The 18,660-nt window shown below is 41.5% G+C and overlaps 1 protein-coding gene across 6 annotated transcripts in view; it reads left to right on the top strand.

Annotated features, from left to right (window-relative positions):
• The window catches only part of LOC133593888 (A-type potassium channel modulatory protein KCNIP2-like), a 375,917-nt gene that overhangs the window by 319,255 nt on the left and 38,002 nt on the right, over positions 1 to 18,660 (top strand). The window contains exon 1 of one of the 6 annotated variants that reach the window (XM_072915637.1): positions 2,509 to 2,574. The exons of the other annotated variants lie outside the window; for them this stretch is intronic. Coding sequence (XP_072771738.1) covers positions 2,538 to 2,574 — 37 coding nt within the window. The 5' untranslated portion in view covers positions 2,509 to 2,537. Of the gene's footprint in view, positions 1 to 2,508; positions 2,575 to 18,660 lie in introns of those variants that run through there. 6 annotated transcript variants of the gene reach the window in all.

Genomic DNA, 18,660 nt, shown 5'->3' on the forward strand with positions numbered 1-18,660 from the left:
AAGATCTGTTTTGAGAATTGCCACAACAAAACTGATACTAGACTTCGAAAAAATGTGATCAACAACACTGCTCCCACTGAAAGAGAACATAAGTGTTATCCCTGTAACGCCATTTGTTGTGCTTCTTTGAGGTTCTGATAGGATAATAGATGTATAGCCCATGTTTGGAAACATACTACTCTTAGTTCCAACAGATATGATATGCTTTGAAATGCATCATGTGTTAGCCCGGCCCGTCTGTCAAATTTCAAAAGCCAATGTGGCCCCTCAGCCAAAAGGTTTGCCCACCCCTGCTCTAACCACAAGCCCACTGTGCCGGTTAGTATAGTTCAGGGGTCGGCAACCCGCGGCTCCGGAGCCGCATGCGGCTCTTTGATCACTCTGATGCGGCTCAGCAGCTTACTTGCTGAACCCCCCAATTTTCCCGTGAGACTTCCGGATTTCAGTGCCTCTCGCAGAAAACTCCCGGGATTAATTTTCACTCTCACGGGTATAATAAGGGCGTGCCATGATGGTACAACATTTGTAGCCCTCTACAATCTGTATTAACAGCGTGCCAGCCCAACACTTGTTATACAATATACATCTTCTGCTTGCACACATACGTGACAGCAAGGCATACTTGGTCAACAGCCACACAGGTTACACTGACGGTGGTCATATAAAACAACTTTAACACTCTTACTAATAATGCGCCACACTTTTAACCAAAACCAAACACGAATGACAAACACATTTCGGGAGAACATCTGCACCTTAACACAACATAAACACAATAGAACAAACACCCAGAATCCCATGCAGCCCTGACTCTTCCGGGCTACATTATACACCCCTGCTACCACCAAACCCCGCCCCCACCCCAACCCTGCTCCCTCACACATCAACCCCCCCCCCCCCTCTCTGTGCTAAGACTTAGGGCTGCATGGGATTCTGGGTATTTGTCCTGTTGTGTTTATGTTGTGTTACGGTGCAGATGTTCTCCCGAAATGTGTTTGTCATTCTTGTTTGGTGTGGGTTCACAGTGTGGCGCATTATTAGTAAGAGTGTCAAAGTTTTTGTTTTTTATACCGCCACCGTAAGTGTGACCTGTGTGGTTGTTGACCAAGTATGCCTTGCTGTCACCTACGTGAGCAAGCGGAAACCCCATACAACGTGTGGCTGATCAGGCACGCTGGCTGTAATGGGTGCTATATGCTGTAGCATCGCGGCACGCATGACGCTGATAAGCGGCATTCATTTAAAACCCGCGTGCTGCACTAGCTTTCAAATTCCACATAAAGGTGTGGGCAGCGTGTCTGAGACCCCTGGTTTATACATAGCACAAAGCAAAAAACAAAAATTGTATGCAATGTTATTTCATTTAAAATTTCAAAAAATGTTTGCGGCTCCCATTGTTTTCTATAATTTGTGAAACTGGTCAAAATGGCTCTTTGACTGGTAAAGGTTGCCGACACCTGGTATAGTTAGAACAGTACCCATCGCAATAAATCAACGCTTAAACTACAATTACCTTTCTTCCTTTTGCCACGCTGAAATAATGAGTCTCTTTGCACCAATCAATCTGCTGTGCGATGACTACTGTGCCAAAAAGTGGCATTTGGAAAGCCAATTTTAGAATGGGTTGAAAAAGTTTTTGGAACAGATGCGACTGTAGCGTCCCCACATTCCCACGGCACATAAGCCCAAATGCAACACAGGACTGCAGCCAGATTGGACCTCCAGGCTGTGTGCATGTGTTGACTTTACACTGGGGGGGGGGGGACGGCGGACACATCTGTGACTCTGTCCACCCTCACCGACTTTCCCAATCCTGGCTTTTTTTAGGGGGGTGTTCTGAATCATGTCCTCCCAACACACCCCTACTACATTCTCCAATTCTTTTATTTATTTTTTCTCCTTCCGGTCCTTCTCTCCTTGTCTCGTCTCGATTCATTACTCTCCTCCCTTCCTGCCGCCGGTGTGTGTAGTGGAACTCTCCACTCCTCCCACACCTCCACGGTTCCCTCACTCACTGGCCCAATTAAACATGGGGAGGGACACAGCAGGGGGCGGCGAAGGGGGGGAGTCAGGAAGAGGAGGATGACAGACAAACTCGTGGAGACGCTTTGAGAGTCCACATCTGGGAAGACGTAACATCTGCCTGACGGGGAATGGTCCCAACTTCGCCTGGAACTTAAACCGCCTCTGACAAACGAGCTGGTCCTGCTTACCATTCGGGGAACGCGGAGCAATAACAATCCAGCCTCTGCGATGCAGCTGCCGCGCAATCCCAGGATGGAGAGGCATCAACTCGTGGAGGGAGACGGAAGAGTTGAAGACATTTGCGATTGGAGCTAAAGGCGCTGGAGGGGTGGGGAGGGTGGACGTGGACGTGGACGTGCTCGCCCCAGGGCGTGGGGTTTTTCGGGGCTGTCAGATCCAGAGAGAGAGCAGGATAAGGGGAGAGGATGCATCTTTTCTTCCGAGAAAAGTGGGAGGTGGAGGGGCTACAGACGGTGGGGATCCTCCTGGTGGTGTGCAGCTCCCTCAAACTGATGCACTTTCTGGGGCTAATCGACCTTGCCACCGCAGGTAAGACCCATGGTAAGAGACGGGGGAGGGAACGATAAGTTCAGTTTCAGTTTCTGTTCATTTGGAACATGCATACGATACAATGTAATGCATCACACAGTTCCAGTTGTTTCGTTACGGCACGTCCGAAAAGGAGTAGGAAGAAGCAGAGCTTATTTAACCCTACCCCTTTTCATACCGTAGCAATTTTATCCAATTTCCTTGTTCAATGTAACAAAACAGTGAACAAATAAATAATATACCATAGTAAGCATACGAATATTAAATACATAATTAAAGCTGCAAGCAGCGATGGACGGGACCGACTTTGACGGCACATAAAATCCAAACCGGAGCAGTAATTAAAACTCTTTGGTCAAAGTTTAATCACAAGGGTTCAATCTCTCTCCTGTGCTAGTTTGAAGCCGACACAACAAACGCGCTCAGAGAAGATAATGTTTGAAAAAAGGTGACCGGTTTTTACAAAACGTTTGTTTTGAAGGGGGAATTGCAAACTTCCTGTTGATTTTTGCTGGGGGTTGTCAATATATAAAATGTAGGTCTAAGTGAGACCTACATAGAGGTTTTTGTTTCATGTCTCTAAGACATTCCTACTGGATGTTACAGGCAGTTTTGTCTGAGTTTTCTTCCTAGGAGCAGTTGTGTCTGTGTTTTCTTCCTAGGGGGCGCTAGAGCGCAATTTTGAGTTTTGGGGTTGGCTTTTTTTATTAGATCGCAATTTATGCCAGTCCTGATGTGTGTGTCCAGTTTGGTGAGTTTTGAAGCATGTTAAGGGGGTCAAATTACAGCTCAAAGAGGCAAAAGTGACTGTTTTTACTAAAATTTTGTTTTGAAGGGGGAATTGCCAACTTCCTGTTGATTTTCGCTGAAGGATGTCAATGTATGAAATCTAGGTCTAAGTCAGGCCTACATAGAGGTTTTTGTTTCATGTCTCGGACGTTACAAGCAGTTTTTTATGTGTTTTTTCCTAGGGGCGCTATAGCGCAATTTTGAGTTTTGGGGTTTGGTTTTTTGATTAGATCGCAATTTTTGCCAGTCCTGATGTGTGTGTCAAATATGGTGAGTTTTGAAGCATGTTAAGAGGGTCAAATTACAGCTCAAAGAGGCGGCGGAATAATAATAATAATAAAACGCACAAAATACAATAGGGTCCTCTGTCCCAAAGGGACATTGCGGTCCCTAAATAATCTTGTCTCAATAAAAAAAAAAAAAGTGTTCAAGATGATCATCATAATTCTTGTTCTGTGTACTTTGTGAACACTTGTAGTTTGAACAGTCTCTTAAACGGAATCATCTTGGTGCTTTGTTTGATTTCTTTGCTTAATCCCTTCCATAATTTAATTCCACATACTTATATACCGTATTTTTCGGAGTATAAGTCGCTCCGAAGTATAAGTCGCACCGGCCGAAAATGCATAATAAAGAAGGAAAGAAACATATATAAGTCGCACTGGAGTATAAGTCGCATTTTTTGGGGGAAATTTATTTAAAAAAACCCAACACCAAGAATTTGAAAGGCAATTTAAAATAAATAAAGAATAGTGAACAACAGGCTGAATAAGTGTACGTTATATGAGGCATAAATAACCAACTGGTATGTTAACGTAACATATTATGGTAAGAGTCATTTAAATAACTATAACATATAGAACATGCTATACATTTACCAAACAATCTGTCACTCCTAATCGCTAAATCCCATGAAATCTTATACGTCTAGTCTCTTACGTGAATGAGCTAAATAATATTATTTGATATTTTACGGTAATGTGTTAATAATTTCACACATAAGTCGCTCCTGAGTATAAGTCGCACTCCCGGCCAAACTATGAAAAAATTTGCGACTTATAGTCCGAAAAGTACGGTACCCTGAATTGATTAACGTGGACCCCCGACTTGAAAAACTTATTCGGGTGTTACCATTTAGTGGTCAATTGTACGGAATATGTACTGTACTGTGCAATCTACTAATAAAAGTTTCAATCAATCAATCAAAACTAAAAGTTTTGGTAACACTTTAGTATGGGGAACACATATTCACCATTAATTAGTTGCTTATTAACATGCAAATTAGTAACATATTGGCTCTTAATTAGTCATTATTAAGTACTTGTTAATTCCTTATTCTGCATGGCTTTATTATACAACCGGTAAGCCATTAACTAAGAGTCTTCCCTCAATAACCTCAGAATTATTGCTTATTAGTAACCCTAACCCTTATATGTTCCCCTAGTGTACAAATAACTCTACATTAAGTATTTGTTACTTTAAAAAGCAACTAATTAATGGTGAATATGTTCCCCATACTGTATGAGCATACAATGTTTTAAATGAGATTTTCCTCTAAGAATATAATTATCCTCTTTTGTTGAGAATAATTGTTGTACATTCTTGGGTAGCAGGTTATAGTTTGCTTTGTACATCATTGTAGCTGTTTGCAAATGCACCAAATCGTTAAATTTCAATATTTGTGATTTAATAAATAAAAGGTTTGTATGTTGTCTATATCCAACATTAGTTATTATTCTTATTGATCTGTTTTGTGACACAGTTAATGAATGAAGTCAATCAATCAATGACCGGGCGTCGAGTGGATCTAGCATAATATTGTGAAAGTCCAGTCCATAGTGGATCTAACATAATAGTGAGAGTCCAGTCCATAGTGGATCTAACATTATAGTGTAAGATTCCAGTCCATAGTGGATCTAACATAATAGTGAGAGTCCAGTCCATAGTGGATCTAACATAATATTGTGAGAGTCCAGTCCATAGTGGATCTAACATAATAGTGAGAGTCCAGTACATAGTGGATCTAGCATAATATTGCGAGAGTCCAGTCCATAGTGGATCTAACATAATAGTGAGAGTCCAGTCCATAGTGGATCTTGCATAATATTTCGAGAGTCCAGTCCATAGTGGATCTAACATAATAGTGAGAGTCCAGTCCATAGTAGATCTAGCTGACATAATATTGTGAGAGTCCAGTCCATAGTGGATCTAACATAATATTGTGAGAGTCCAGTCCATAGTGGATCTAGCATAATATTGTGAGAGTTCAGTCCATAGTGGATCTAACATAATATTGTGACAATCCAGTCCATAGTGGATCAAGCATAATATTGTGAGAGTCCAGTCCATAGTGGATCTAACATAATAGTGAGAGTCCAGTCCATCGTGGATCTAGCATAATATTGTGAGAGTCCAGTCCATAGTGGATCTAACATAATAGTGAGAGTCCAGTCCATAGTGGATCTAGCATAATATTGTGAGAGTCCAGTCCATAGTGGCTCTAGCATAATATTGTGAGAGTCCAGTCCATAGTGGATCTAACATAATAGTGAGAGTCCAGTCCATAGTGGATCTAGCATAATATTGTGAAAGTCCAGTCCATAGTGGATCTAACATAATAGTGAGAGTCCAGTCCATAGTGGATCTAGCATAATATTGTGAGAGTCCAGTCCATAGTGGATCTAACATAATAGTGAGAGTCCAGTCCATAGTGGATCTAGCATAATATTGCGAGAGTCCAGTCCATAGTGGATCTAGCATAATATTGCGAGAGTCCAGTCCATAGTGGATCTAGCATAATATTGTGAGAGTCCAGTCCATAGTGGCTCTAGCATAATATTGTGAGAGTCCAGTCCATAGTGGATCTAACATAATAGTGAGAGTCCAGTCCATAGTGGATCTAGCATAATATTGTGAAAGTCCAGTCCATAGTGGATCTAACATAATAGTGAGAGTCCAGTCCATAGTGGATCTAGCATAATATTGTGAGAGTCCAGTCCATAGTGGATCTAACATAATAGTGAGAGTCCAGTCCATAGTGGATCTAGCATAATATTGCGAGAGTCCAGTCCATAGTGGATCTAGCATAATATTGCGAGAGTCCAGTCCATAGTGGATCTAGCATAATATTGTGAGAGTCCAGTCCATAGTGGATCTAGCATAATATTGTGAGAGTCCAGTCCATAGTGGATCTAGCATAATATTGTGAGAGTCCAGTCCATAGTGGCTCTAGCATAATATTGTGAGAGTCCAGTCCATAGTGGATCTAGCATAATATTGGGAGAGTCCAGTACATAGTGGATCTAACATAATATTGTGAGAGTCCAGTCCATAGTGGATCTCGCATAATATTTCGAGAGTCCAGTCCATAGTGGATCTAACATAATAGTGAGAGTCCAGTCCATAGTGGATCTAGCTGACATAATATTGTGAGAGTCCAGTCCATAGTGGATCTAGCATAATATTGTGAGAGTCCAGTCCATAGTGGATCTAACATAATATTGTGAGAGTCCAGTCCATAGTGGATCTCGCATAATATTTCGAGAGTCCAGTCCATAGTGGATCTAACATAATAGTGAGAGTCCAGTCCATAGTGGATCTAGCTGACATAATATTGTGAGAGTCCAGTCCATAGTAGATCTAGCATAATATTGTGAGAGTTCAGTCCATAGTGGATCTAGCATAATATTGTGAGAGTCCAGTCCATAGTGGATCTAACATAATAGTGAGAGTCCAGTCCATAGTGGATCTAACATAATAGTGTGAGAGTCCAGTCTATCGTGGATCTAACATAATAGTGAGAGTCCAGTCCATCGTGGATCTAGCATAATATTGTGAGAGTCCAGTCCATAGTGGATCTAACATAATAGTGAGAGTCCAGTCTATAGTGGATCTAACATATTATTATGAGAGTCCAGTCCATAGTGGATCTAACATAATAGTGAGAGTCCAGTCCATAGTGGATCTAGCATAATATTGTGAGAGTCCAGTCCATAGTGGCTCTAGCATAATATTGTGAGAGTCCAGTCCATAGTGGATCTAACATAATAGTGAGAGTCCAGTCCATAGTGGATCTAGCATAATATTGTGAAAGTCCAGTCCATAGTGGATCTAACATAATAGTGAGAGTCCAGTCCATAGTGGATCTAGCATAATATTGTGAGAGTCCAGTCCATAGTGGATCTAACATAATAGTGAGAGTCCAGTCCATAGTGGATCTAGCATAATATTGCGAGAGTCCAGTCCATAGTGGATCTAGCATTATATTGCGAGAGTCCAGTCCATAGTGGATCTAGCATAATATTGTGAGAGTCCAGTCCATAGTGGATCTAATATAATATTGTGAGAGTCCAGTCCATAGTGGATCTAGCATAATATTGTGAGAGTCCAGTCCATAGTGGATCTAGCATAATATTGTGAGAGTCCAGTCCATAGTGGATCTAACATAATATTGTGAGAGTCCAGTCCATAGTGGATCTAACATAATATTGTGAGAGTCCAGTCCATAGTGGATCTAGCATAATATTGGGAGAGTCCAGTACATAGTGGATCTAACATAATATTGTGAGAGTCCAGTCCATAGTGAATCTAACATAATATTGTGAGAGTCCAGTCCATAGTGGATCTCGCATAATATTTCGAGAGTCCAGTCCATAGTGGATCTAACATAATAGTGAGAGTCCAGTCCATAGTGGATCTAGCTGACATAATATTGTGAGAGTCCAGTCCATAGTGGATCTAGCATAATATTGTGAGAGTCCAGTCCATAGTGGATCTAACATAATATTGTGAGAGTCCAGTCCATAGTGGATCTAACATAATATTGTGAGAGTCCAGTCCATAGTGGATCTCGCATAATATTTCGAGAGTCCAGTCCATAGTGGATCTAACATAATAGTGAGAGTCCAGTCCATAGTGGATCTAGCTGACATAATATTGTGAGAGTCCAGTCCATAGTAGATCTAGCATAATATTGTGAGAGTTCAGTCCATAGTGGATCTAGCATAATATTGTGAGAGTCCAGTCCATAGTGGATCTAACATAATAGTGAGAGTCCAGTCCATAGTGGATCTAACATAATAGTGTGAGAGTCCAGTCTATCGTGGATCTAACATAATAGTGAGAGTCCAGTCCATAGTGGATCTAGCATAATATTGTGAGAGTCCAGTCCATAGTGGATCTAGCATAATATTGTGAAAGTCCAGTCCATAGTGGATCTAGCATAATATTGTGAGAGTCCAGTCCATAGTGGATCCAACATAATAGTGAGAGTCCAGTCCATAGTGGATCTAACATAATAGTGAGAGTCCAGTCTATAGTGGATCTAGCATAAAATTGTGAGAGTCCAGTCCATAGTGAATCAAACATAATAGTGAGAGTCCAGTCCATAGTGGATCTAGCATAATATTGTGAGAGTCCAGTCCATAGTGGATCTAACATAATATTGTGAAAGTCCAGTCCATAGTGGATCTAACATAATAGTGAGAGTCCAGTCCATAGTGGATCTAGCATAATATTGTGAAAGTCCAGTCCATAGTGGATCTAACATAATAGTGAGAGTCCAGTCCATAGTGGATCTAACATATTATTATGAGAGTCCAGTCCATAGTGGATCTAGCATAATATTGTGAGAGTCCAGTCCATAGTGGATCTAACATAATATTGTGAGAGTCCAGTCCATAGTGGATCTAACATAATAGTGAGAGTCCAGTCTATAGTGGATCTAGCATAATATTGTGAGAGTCCAGTCCATAGTGGATCTAACATAATAGTGAGAGTCCAGTCTATAGTGGATCTAGCATAATATTATGAGAGTCCAGTCCATAGTGGATCTAACATAATAGTGAGAGTCCAGTCCATAGTGGATCTAGCATAATATTGTGAGTCCAGTCCATAGTGGATCTAGCATAATATTGTGAGAGTCCAGTCCATAGTGGATCTAACATAATATTGTGAAAGTCCAGTCCATAGTGGATCTAACATAATAGTGAGAGTCCAGTCCATAGTGGATCTAGCATAATATTGTGAGAGTCCAGTCCATAGTGGATCTAACATAATAGTGAGAGTCCAGTCCATAGTGGATCTAACATAATATTGTGAGAGTCCAGTCCATAGTGGATTTAACATAATAGTGAGAGTCCAGTCCATAGTGGATCTAACATAATATTGTGAGAGTCCAGTCCATAGTGGATCTAACATAATAGTGAGAGTCCAGTCCATAGTGGATCTAGCATAATATTGTGAGAGTCCAGTCCATAGTGGATCTAACATAATAGTGAGAGTCCAGTCCATAGTGGATCTAGCATAATATTGTGAGAGTCCAGTCCATAGTGGATCTAACATAATAGTGAGAGTCCAGTCCATAGTGGATCTAACATAATAGTGAGAGTCCAGTCCATAGTGGATCTAACATAATAGTGAGAGTCCAGTCCATAGTGGATCTAACATAATAGTGAGAGTCCAGTCCATAGTGGATCTAACATAATAGTGAGAGTCCAGTCCATAGTGGATCTAACATATTATTATGAGAGTCCAGTCCATAGTGGATCTAGCATAATATTGTGAGAGTCCAGTCCATAGTGGATCTAACATAATATTGTGAGAGTCTAGTCCATAGTGGATCTAACATAATAGTGAGAGTCCAGTCTATAGTAGATCTAGCATAATATTGTGAGAGTCCAGTCCATAGTGGATCTAACATAATAGTGAGAGTCCAGTCTATAGTGGATCTAGCATAATATTATGAGAGTCCAGTCCATAGTGGATCTAACATAATAGTGAGAGTCCAGTCCATAGTGGATCTAGCATAATATTGTGAGTCCAGTCCATAGTGGATCTAGCATAATATTGTGAGAGTCCAGTCCATAGTGGATCTAACATAATATTGTGAAAGTCCAGTCCATAGTGGATCTAACATAATAGTGAGAGTCCAGTCCATAGTGGATCTAGCATAATATTGTGAGAGTCCAGTCCATAGTGGATCTAACATAATAGTGAGAGTCCAGTCCATAGTGGGTCTAACATAATATTGTGAGAGTCCAGTCCATAGTGGATTTAACATAATAGTGAGAGTCCAGTCCATAGTGGATCTAACATAATATTGTGAGAGTCCAGTCCATAGTGGATCTAACATAATAGTGAGAGTCCAGTCCATAGTGTATTTAGCATAATATAGTGAGAGTCCAGTCCATAGTGGATCTAACATAATAGTGAGAGTCCAGTCCATAGTGGATCTAGCATAATATTGTGAGAGTCCAGTCCATAGTGGATCCAACATAATAGTGAGAGTCCAGTCCATAGTGGATCTAACATAATAGTGAGAGTCCAGTCCATAGTGGATCTAACATAATAGTGAGAGTCCAGTCCATAGTGGATCTAACATAATAGTGAGAGTCCAGTCCATAGTGGATCTAACATAATAGTGAGAGTCCAGTCCATAGTGCGGCCAGCAGGAGATCAAGCGCACATTTGTAGTTGTTTCCACATATTTCTACACAATAACTCAGATATGGTAACACTAGTGAGCAGTAGTGAGCATTAGGTACTTCATTAGAATATTAGAAAGAGCTCAGTCCACATGATCAATTAAAAGTCAAACCGAGCATTCATCATCTTTGTAAAGGCAGCCAACGTCCTCTGCAGTGGACATTTTTGCTTTGCACGCAAGTGATATTTTCTTTCTTCAACGTGTAACTCTGACAAAAGAAACACACTAAAAATAAATGCAGCCGACACTCGTTCTCAGGGGGATAAACGGTGCTGGGTATGAGCCGGGGCGTTGATTGGAAGCAGGCGATAATTGGAGACAAGGTGTTGTTTTAAACCAGGGGTGTCAAACGTACGGCCCGCGGGCTGGGTAAACCGTGTACGTGGGCCTGATCCGGCCCGCGGGCCGTACGTTTGGCGGGATGAGTTTGCTAAGCGTAAAAATGAGCTGAAATTCTTGAATGAAAGAAAGTGCTGTTTTAAATACAATATATTGCCAAAAGTATTTGGCCACCTGCCTTGACTCACATATGAACTTGAAGTGCCATCCCATTCCTAACCCATATGGTTCAATATGATGTGGGTCCACCTTTTGCAGCTATTACAGCTTCAACTCTTCTAGGAAGGCTGTCCACAATGTTGCGGAGTGTGTTTATAGGAATTTTCCACCATCCTTCCAAAAGCGCATTGGTGAGGTCACACACTGATGTTGGTCGAGAAGGCCTGGATCTCAGTCTCCGTTCTAATTCATCCCAAATGTGCTCTATCGCAGTGGTCCCCAACCACCGGGCCGCGCCCCGGTACCGGTCCGTGGATCGATTGGTACCTTGCTGCACGAGAAATTTAAAAAAATACCGTATTTTTTGGACTATAAGTCGCAGTTTTTTTCATAGTTTGGCCGGGCTCCAGTGCAACTTATATATGTTTTTTTCCTTCTTTGTTATGCATTTTCGGCAGGTGCGACTTATACTCCGGTGCGACTTATACTCCGAAAAATGCGGTATATATATATATTTATTTTTTTTTTATTTTTTTTTTATTAAATCAACATAAAAAACACAAGATACACTTACAATTAGTGCACCAACCCAAAAAACCTCCCTCCCTCATTTACACTCATTCACACAAAAGGCTTGTTTCTTTCTGTTATTAATATTCTGGTTCCTACATTATATATCAATATATATCAATACAGTCTGCAGGGATACAGTCCGTAAGCACACATGATTGTATTTTTTATGACAAAAAAATAAATAAAAACAATTACCATACCCCCCCCCCCCCCCAAATAATCATTAACTTTAGAATTTGATGCCAGCAACACGTGACAAAGAAGTTGGGAAAGGTGGCAATAAATACTGATAAAGTTGAGGAATTCTCATCAACCACTTATTTGGAACATCCCACAGGTAAACAGGCAAATTGGGAACAGGTGGGTGCCATGATTGGGTATAAAAGTAGATTCCATGAAATGCTCAGTCATTCACAAACAAGGATGGGGCGAGGGTCACCACTTTGTCAACAAATGTGTGAGCAAATTGTTGAACAGTTTAAGAAAAACCTTTCTCAACCAGCTATTGCAAGGAATTTAGGGATTTCACCATCTACGGTCCGTAATATCATCAAAGGGTTCAGAGAATCTGGAGAAATCACTGCACGTAAGCAGCTAAGCCCGTGACCTTCGATCCCTCAGGCTGTACTGCATCAACAAGCGACATCAGTGTGTAAAGGATATCACCACATGGGCTCAGGAACACTTCAGAAACCCACTGTCAGTAACTACAGTTGGTCACTACATCTGTAAGTGCAAGTTAAAACTCTCCTATGCAAGGCGAAAACCGTTCATTAACAACACCCAGAAACGCCGTCGGCTTCGCTGGGCCTGAGCTCATCTAAGATGGACTGATACAAAGTGGAAAAGTGTTCTGTGGTCTGACGAGTCCACATTTCAAATTGTTTTTTGAAACTGTGGATGTCGTGTCCTCCGGACCAAAGAGGAAAAGAACCATCCGGATTGTTATAGGCGCAAAGTCTAAAAGCCAGCATCTGTGATGGTATGGGGGTGTATTAGTGCCCAAGACATGGGTAACTTACACATCTGTGAAGGCGCCATTAATGCTGATAGGTACATACAGGTTTTGGAGCAACATATGTTGCCATCCAAGCAACGTTACCATGGACGCCCCTGCTTATTTCAGCAAGACAATGCCAAGCCACGTGTTACATCAACGTGGCTTCATAGTAAAAGAGTGCGGGTACTAGACTGGCTTGCCTGTAGTCCAGACCTGTCTCCCATTGAAAATGTGTGGCGCATTATGAAGCCTAAAATACCACAACGGAGACCCGCGGACTGTTGAACAACTTAAGCTGTACATCAAGCAAGAATGGGAAAGAATTCCACCTGAGAAGCTTAAAAAAATGTGTCTCCTCAGTTCCCAAACGTTTACTGAGTGTTGTTAAAAGGAAAGGCCATGTAACACAGTGGTGAACATGCCCTTTCCCAACTACTTTGGCACATGTTGCAGCCATGAAATTCTAAGTTAATTATTATTTGCAAAAAAAAAAAAAAGTTTATGAGTTTGAACATCAAATATCTTGTCTTTGTAGTGCATTCAACTGAATATGGGTTGAAAAGGATTAGCAAATCATTGTATTCCGTTTATATTTACATCTAACACAATTTCCCAACTCATATGGAAACGGGGTTTGTAAATATTATCAGAGGTTGTTGTATGCGCGTGTTGGATGAATCTTTCGTCAGACCAAAGGGGCAAGGCGAGAAGACAGTCCGTGGGCAAACGAGAGGTCGGAGGCTGGAGAGAGGCGACGAGGTCCGTGTCCAAGCGGGGGTCGAGGATCGAGGGAGGCAGTGCAGAATCCGGTGGGATGTCGAGGCACACAGCTCGATCACGGGAAACAAAGGGAACACTGCGAGGAACACATAGGACATAAGACACGGGCTAAGGGGAAGCACAGAGAGAGAGAGCAAATACGCGGAGGGAAGCCAGAGACGGGATGCTTACTACGAAGAGTGAACTACGTTCCGGCACTGGATCTTCGGGTACTCTGGTCTTTATGCTGGGGGCGTGTCCCGGCGCGCTTCTAGCGGAGGTGCCGGCTGCGCTTGCAGCAGATGACATTCGAGATTGCGCATGCTCCGTGACAATCAAAGATTAAGTTCATCTCAAGGTCTTCCGCAGTAGTGCCGGAACAGAACCGGATCCTGCCCAAACTGTTCTCCCAAAGCTGGAAAACTCCTAATGATTGTTTTTATTCCATCCCCTGATTGATTGTTGAATGTCCAAGTGTTCATTATCTGCTCATCTGGGTCAAGGTGGCAGAAGCAGGGAAGTCTGCTCCATTCAGGGGAGACACAAAGGCAATCCCAGGCCAGCTGTGAGACACACTCTAGTCCCTCCAGCGTGTCCTCAGTCCGTCCCCGGGCCTCCTAATGGGACACCTCCCCAGGGAGGCGCCAAAATAGATGTCCAAGGCACATCAATTGGCTCCTTTCCATACGGGGGAAACATATTTCTGCCACTTGTACTCATAGCTCAGCTCTCTCTTTGTCATACCAGTCCGATGAAATACAGTTTTCATTCATTTGTGGAAGCTTAAGATTGACTAGACACACTTACTCTTAGGGATCTAAAAGTGATATGCTCATAAAAGTGTCATAAGTCAGCAATAAATTAATTTGTTTTACTTTCTACGCTTGAATTCTCTTAGCAACTTCAGATCTATCTATTTATATAAAGCTTTTATTTTTAAATGTTGTTGTTTTTTTGTTTTGTTTTTATGTTTTATGGCCTTTTTGTAAAAAATAACAGTTTTTATATAATGGGAAAACACAAAACGTGCAAAATTTCTAAAAAAAATAAAAATGAAAAAAGAGAAGCATTGTGAAATATATAAGGTGGGGTAATTACAGCCTCGGATAAGTCAATCAATCAATCAATCAATCAATCAAGCTTTATTGCAGACTCCAATGTCCAAGTAGACATACAATCACATACAGTAAAACAAACAAAATACAGTATAAAATGCATTATCACATAATATTAAAAACAGTGATTGGGCATATTCAGTAAAATGCATCTAATAAATAAATAAAAGCAGCAAAAAAAATATATATACATACAGGTAAAAGCCAGTAAATTAGAATATTTTGAAAAACTTGATTTATTTCAGTAATTGCATTCAAAAGGTGTAACTTGTACATTATATTTATTCATTGCACACAGACTGATGCATTCAAATGTTTATTTCATTTAATTTTGATGATTTGAAGTGGCAACAAATGAAAATCCAAAATTCCGTGTGTCACAAAATTAGAATATTACTTAAGGCTAATACAAAAAAGGGATTTTTAGAAATGTTGGCCAACTGAAAAGTATGAAAATGAAAAATATGAGCATGTACAATACTCAATACTTGGTTGGAGCTCCTTTTGCCTCAATTACTGCGTTAATGCGGCGTGGCATGGAGTCGATGAGTTTCTGGCACTGCTCAGGTGTTATGAGAGCCCAGGTTGCTCTGATAGTGGCCTTCAACTCTTCTGCGTTTTTGGGTCTGGCATTCTGCATCTTCCTTTTCACAATACCCCACAGATGTTCTATGGGGCTAAGGTCAGGGGAGTTGGCGGGCCAATTTAGAACAGAAATACCATGGTCCGCAAACCAGGCACGGGTAGATTTTGCGCTGTGTGCAGGCGCCAAGTCCTGTTGGAACTTGAAATCTCCATCTCCATAGAGCAGGTCAGCAGCAGGAAGCATGAAGTGCTCTAAAACTTGTTGGTAGACGGCTGCGTTGACCCTGGATCTCAGGAAACAGAGTGGACCGACACCAGCAGATGACATGGCACCCCAAACCATCACTGATGGTGGAAACTTTACACTAGACTTCAGGCAACGTGGATCCTGTGCCTCTCCTGTCTTCCTCCAGACTCTGGGACCTCGATTTCCAAAGGAAATGCAAAATTTGCATGGTTGGGTGATGGTTTGGGGTGCCATGTCATCTGCTGGTGTCGGTCCACTCTGTTTCCTGAGATCCAGGGTCAACGCAGCCGTCTACCAACAAGTTTTAGAGCACTTCATGCTTCCTGCTGCTGACCTGCTCTATGGAGATGGAGATTTCAAGTTCCAACAGGACTTGGCGCCTGCACACAGCGCAAAATCTACCCGTGCCTGGTTTACGGACCATGGTATTTCTGTTCTAAATTGGCCCGCCAACTCCCCTGACCTTAGCCCCATAGAAAATCTGTGGGGTATTGTGAAAAGGAAGATGCAGAATGCCAGACCCAAAAACGCAGAAGAGTTGAAGGCCACTATCAGAGCAACCTGGGCTCTCATAACACCTGAGCAGTGCCAGAAACTCATCGACTCCATGCCACGCCGCATTAACGCAGTAATTGAGGCAAAAGGAGCTCCAACCAAGTATTGAGTATTGTACATGCTCATATTTTTCATTTTCATACTTTTCAGTTGGCCAACATTTCTAAAAATCCCTTTTTTGTATTAGCCTTAAGTAATATTCTAATTTTGTGACACACGGAATTTTGGATTTTCATTTGTTGCCACTTCAAATCATCAAAATTAAATGAAATAAACATTTGAATGCATCAGTCTGTGTGCAATGAATAAATATAATGTACAAGTTACACCTTTTGAATGCAATTACTGAAATAAATCAAGTTTTTCAAAATATTCTAATTTACTGGCTTTTACCTGTACAGTCGTGGTCAAAAGTTGACACTTGTAAAGAACATAATGTCATGGCTGTCTTTAGGGGTGTAACGGTACGTGTATTTGTATTTGTATTGAACCGTTTCGGTACGGGGGTTTCGGTTCGGTTTCGGAGGTGTACCGAACAAGTTTCCACACGGACGTATTAAGTAGCGTACCGCACGTTGGGTAAACAATGCACACCGAGGTACAACACACGGCATGCAAAGACCGGACTACGACAACATTTAAAAACCAGAGCTGGAAGACCCTCCTGCCTCGTTAAGATCCCCCATTTGGGAACACTTCGGCTGCACGGTGCGGAGGACGGAGGTTTGCCGACATTGTTAAGCAGCGGTAGGGTATGCTTCTGCCAACACGTCAAACATGCTAACCCATTTGAAGCAGCACCACCCCCAAGTGAACATCACATCCATCCATCCATCATCCATCCATTTTCTACCGCTTATTCCCTTTTGGGGTCGCGGGGGGCGCTGGAGCCTATCTCAGCTACAATCGGGCGGAAGGCGGGGTACACCCTGGACAAGTCGCCACCTCATCGCAGGGCCAACACAGATAGACAGACAACATTCACACTCACATCCACACACTAGGGCCAATTTAGTGTTGCCAATCAACCTATCCCCAGGTGCATGTCTTTGGAGGTGGGAGGAAGCCGGAGTACCCGGAGGGAACCCACGCAGTCACAGGGAGAACATGCAAACTCCACACAGAAAGATCCCGAGCCCGGGATTGAACCCAAGACTACTCAGGACCTTCGTATTGTGAGGCAGATGCACTAACCCCTCTGCCATCACATCAACAAAGATAAAGACGAGCAAACAGCTCCCACCTCTTACTGCCAAGTTAGCCAGGCTGGGAGTTAATCAAAGTTAATCTGAGGCTGAGGTGACTTGAAACTGTTTAATGTTGCACTTTTTATATGTAGAAGAAAAGTTTTGTCATTTTATTTAATCTGAGCAACAACTTGATGCAGTTTAATGTTGATTAACGTGGACCCCGATTTAAACAAGTTGAAAAACTTATTGGGGTGTTACCATTTAGTGGTCAATTGTACTGTGCAATCTACTAATAAAAGTCTCAATCAATCAATCAAAAAAAGCACTTTATATGTAGAAAGGTTTTGTTAAGAAACCATTCTGAGCCTTATCTTATTTAGTTTTTATTTTATATATGTTGACCACATTAACCCTGGCAATGGACCCTGTGTGTATATGTATGTTATGCCATTGTTTACAAATTTGGTAAATAAATAACCAAAAAATTTATTTTTTGTTGTTTTCTTAATGTACCGAAAATGAACCGAACCGTGACCTCTAAACCGAGGTACGTACCGAACCGAAATTTTTGTGTACCGTTACACCCCTAGCTGTCTTGAGTTTCCAATAATTTCTACAACTCTTGTTTTTTTGTGATAGAGTGATCAGAGCACATACTTGTTGGTCACAAAAAAACATTCATGAAGTTTGGTTCTTTTATGAATGGATTATGGGTCCATTATGGGACCAAGCAGATCTAGTCACATTTTCAGACCCATAATAAATTCATAAAAGAACCAAACTTCGTGAATGTTTTGTGTGACCAACAAGTATGTGCTCCAATCACTCTATCACAAAAAAAATAAGAGTTGTAGAAATTATTGGAAGCTCAAGACAGCCATGACTTATGTTCTTTACAAGTGTATGTAAACTTTTGACCACCACTGTATATACTTTAAATATACGTCGACACATTCACATTCAAAGGCACCGATACCAGTGTTTCCATATGTACGATTGGTACCTAACAGAACTACACCTAGGATTGGTTATCTGTATAATAAGATCATTCTCGGACCCCTGCTGTCTACATATACATTTAAACATCAGTTTTCTCAGGGTGGCATGGAAGGTGTTTGACCCTGAATCAAAAAATCAATCATTCATGACAACATTGATTTTGACAAAGTGGGCAAGTAGATAAAAAACATTTTTACAGTGCCTACTGCGCTAAAATGAGAGAAATCAGGTAGCACTTGGTTGTGGTTACACACGTCTTTGACACTTTGTATGGTAGGGAAATAATCGCT

The sequence above is a fragment of the Nerophis lumbriciformis genome, linkage group LG02 (assembly GCF_033978685.3).
Source record: "Nerophis lumbriciformis linkage group LG02, RoL_Nlum_v2.1, whole genome shotgun sequence".
Classification (NCBI taxonomy): Eukaryota; Metazoa; Chordata; class Actinopteri; order Syngnathiformes; family Syngnathidae; genus Nerophis; species Nerophis lumbriciformis.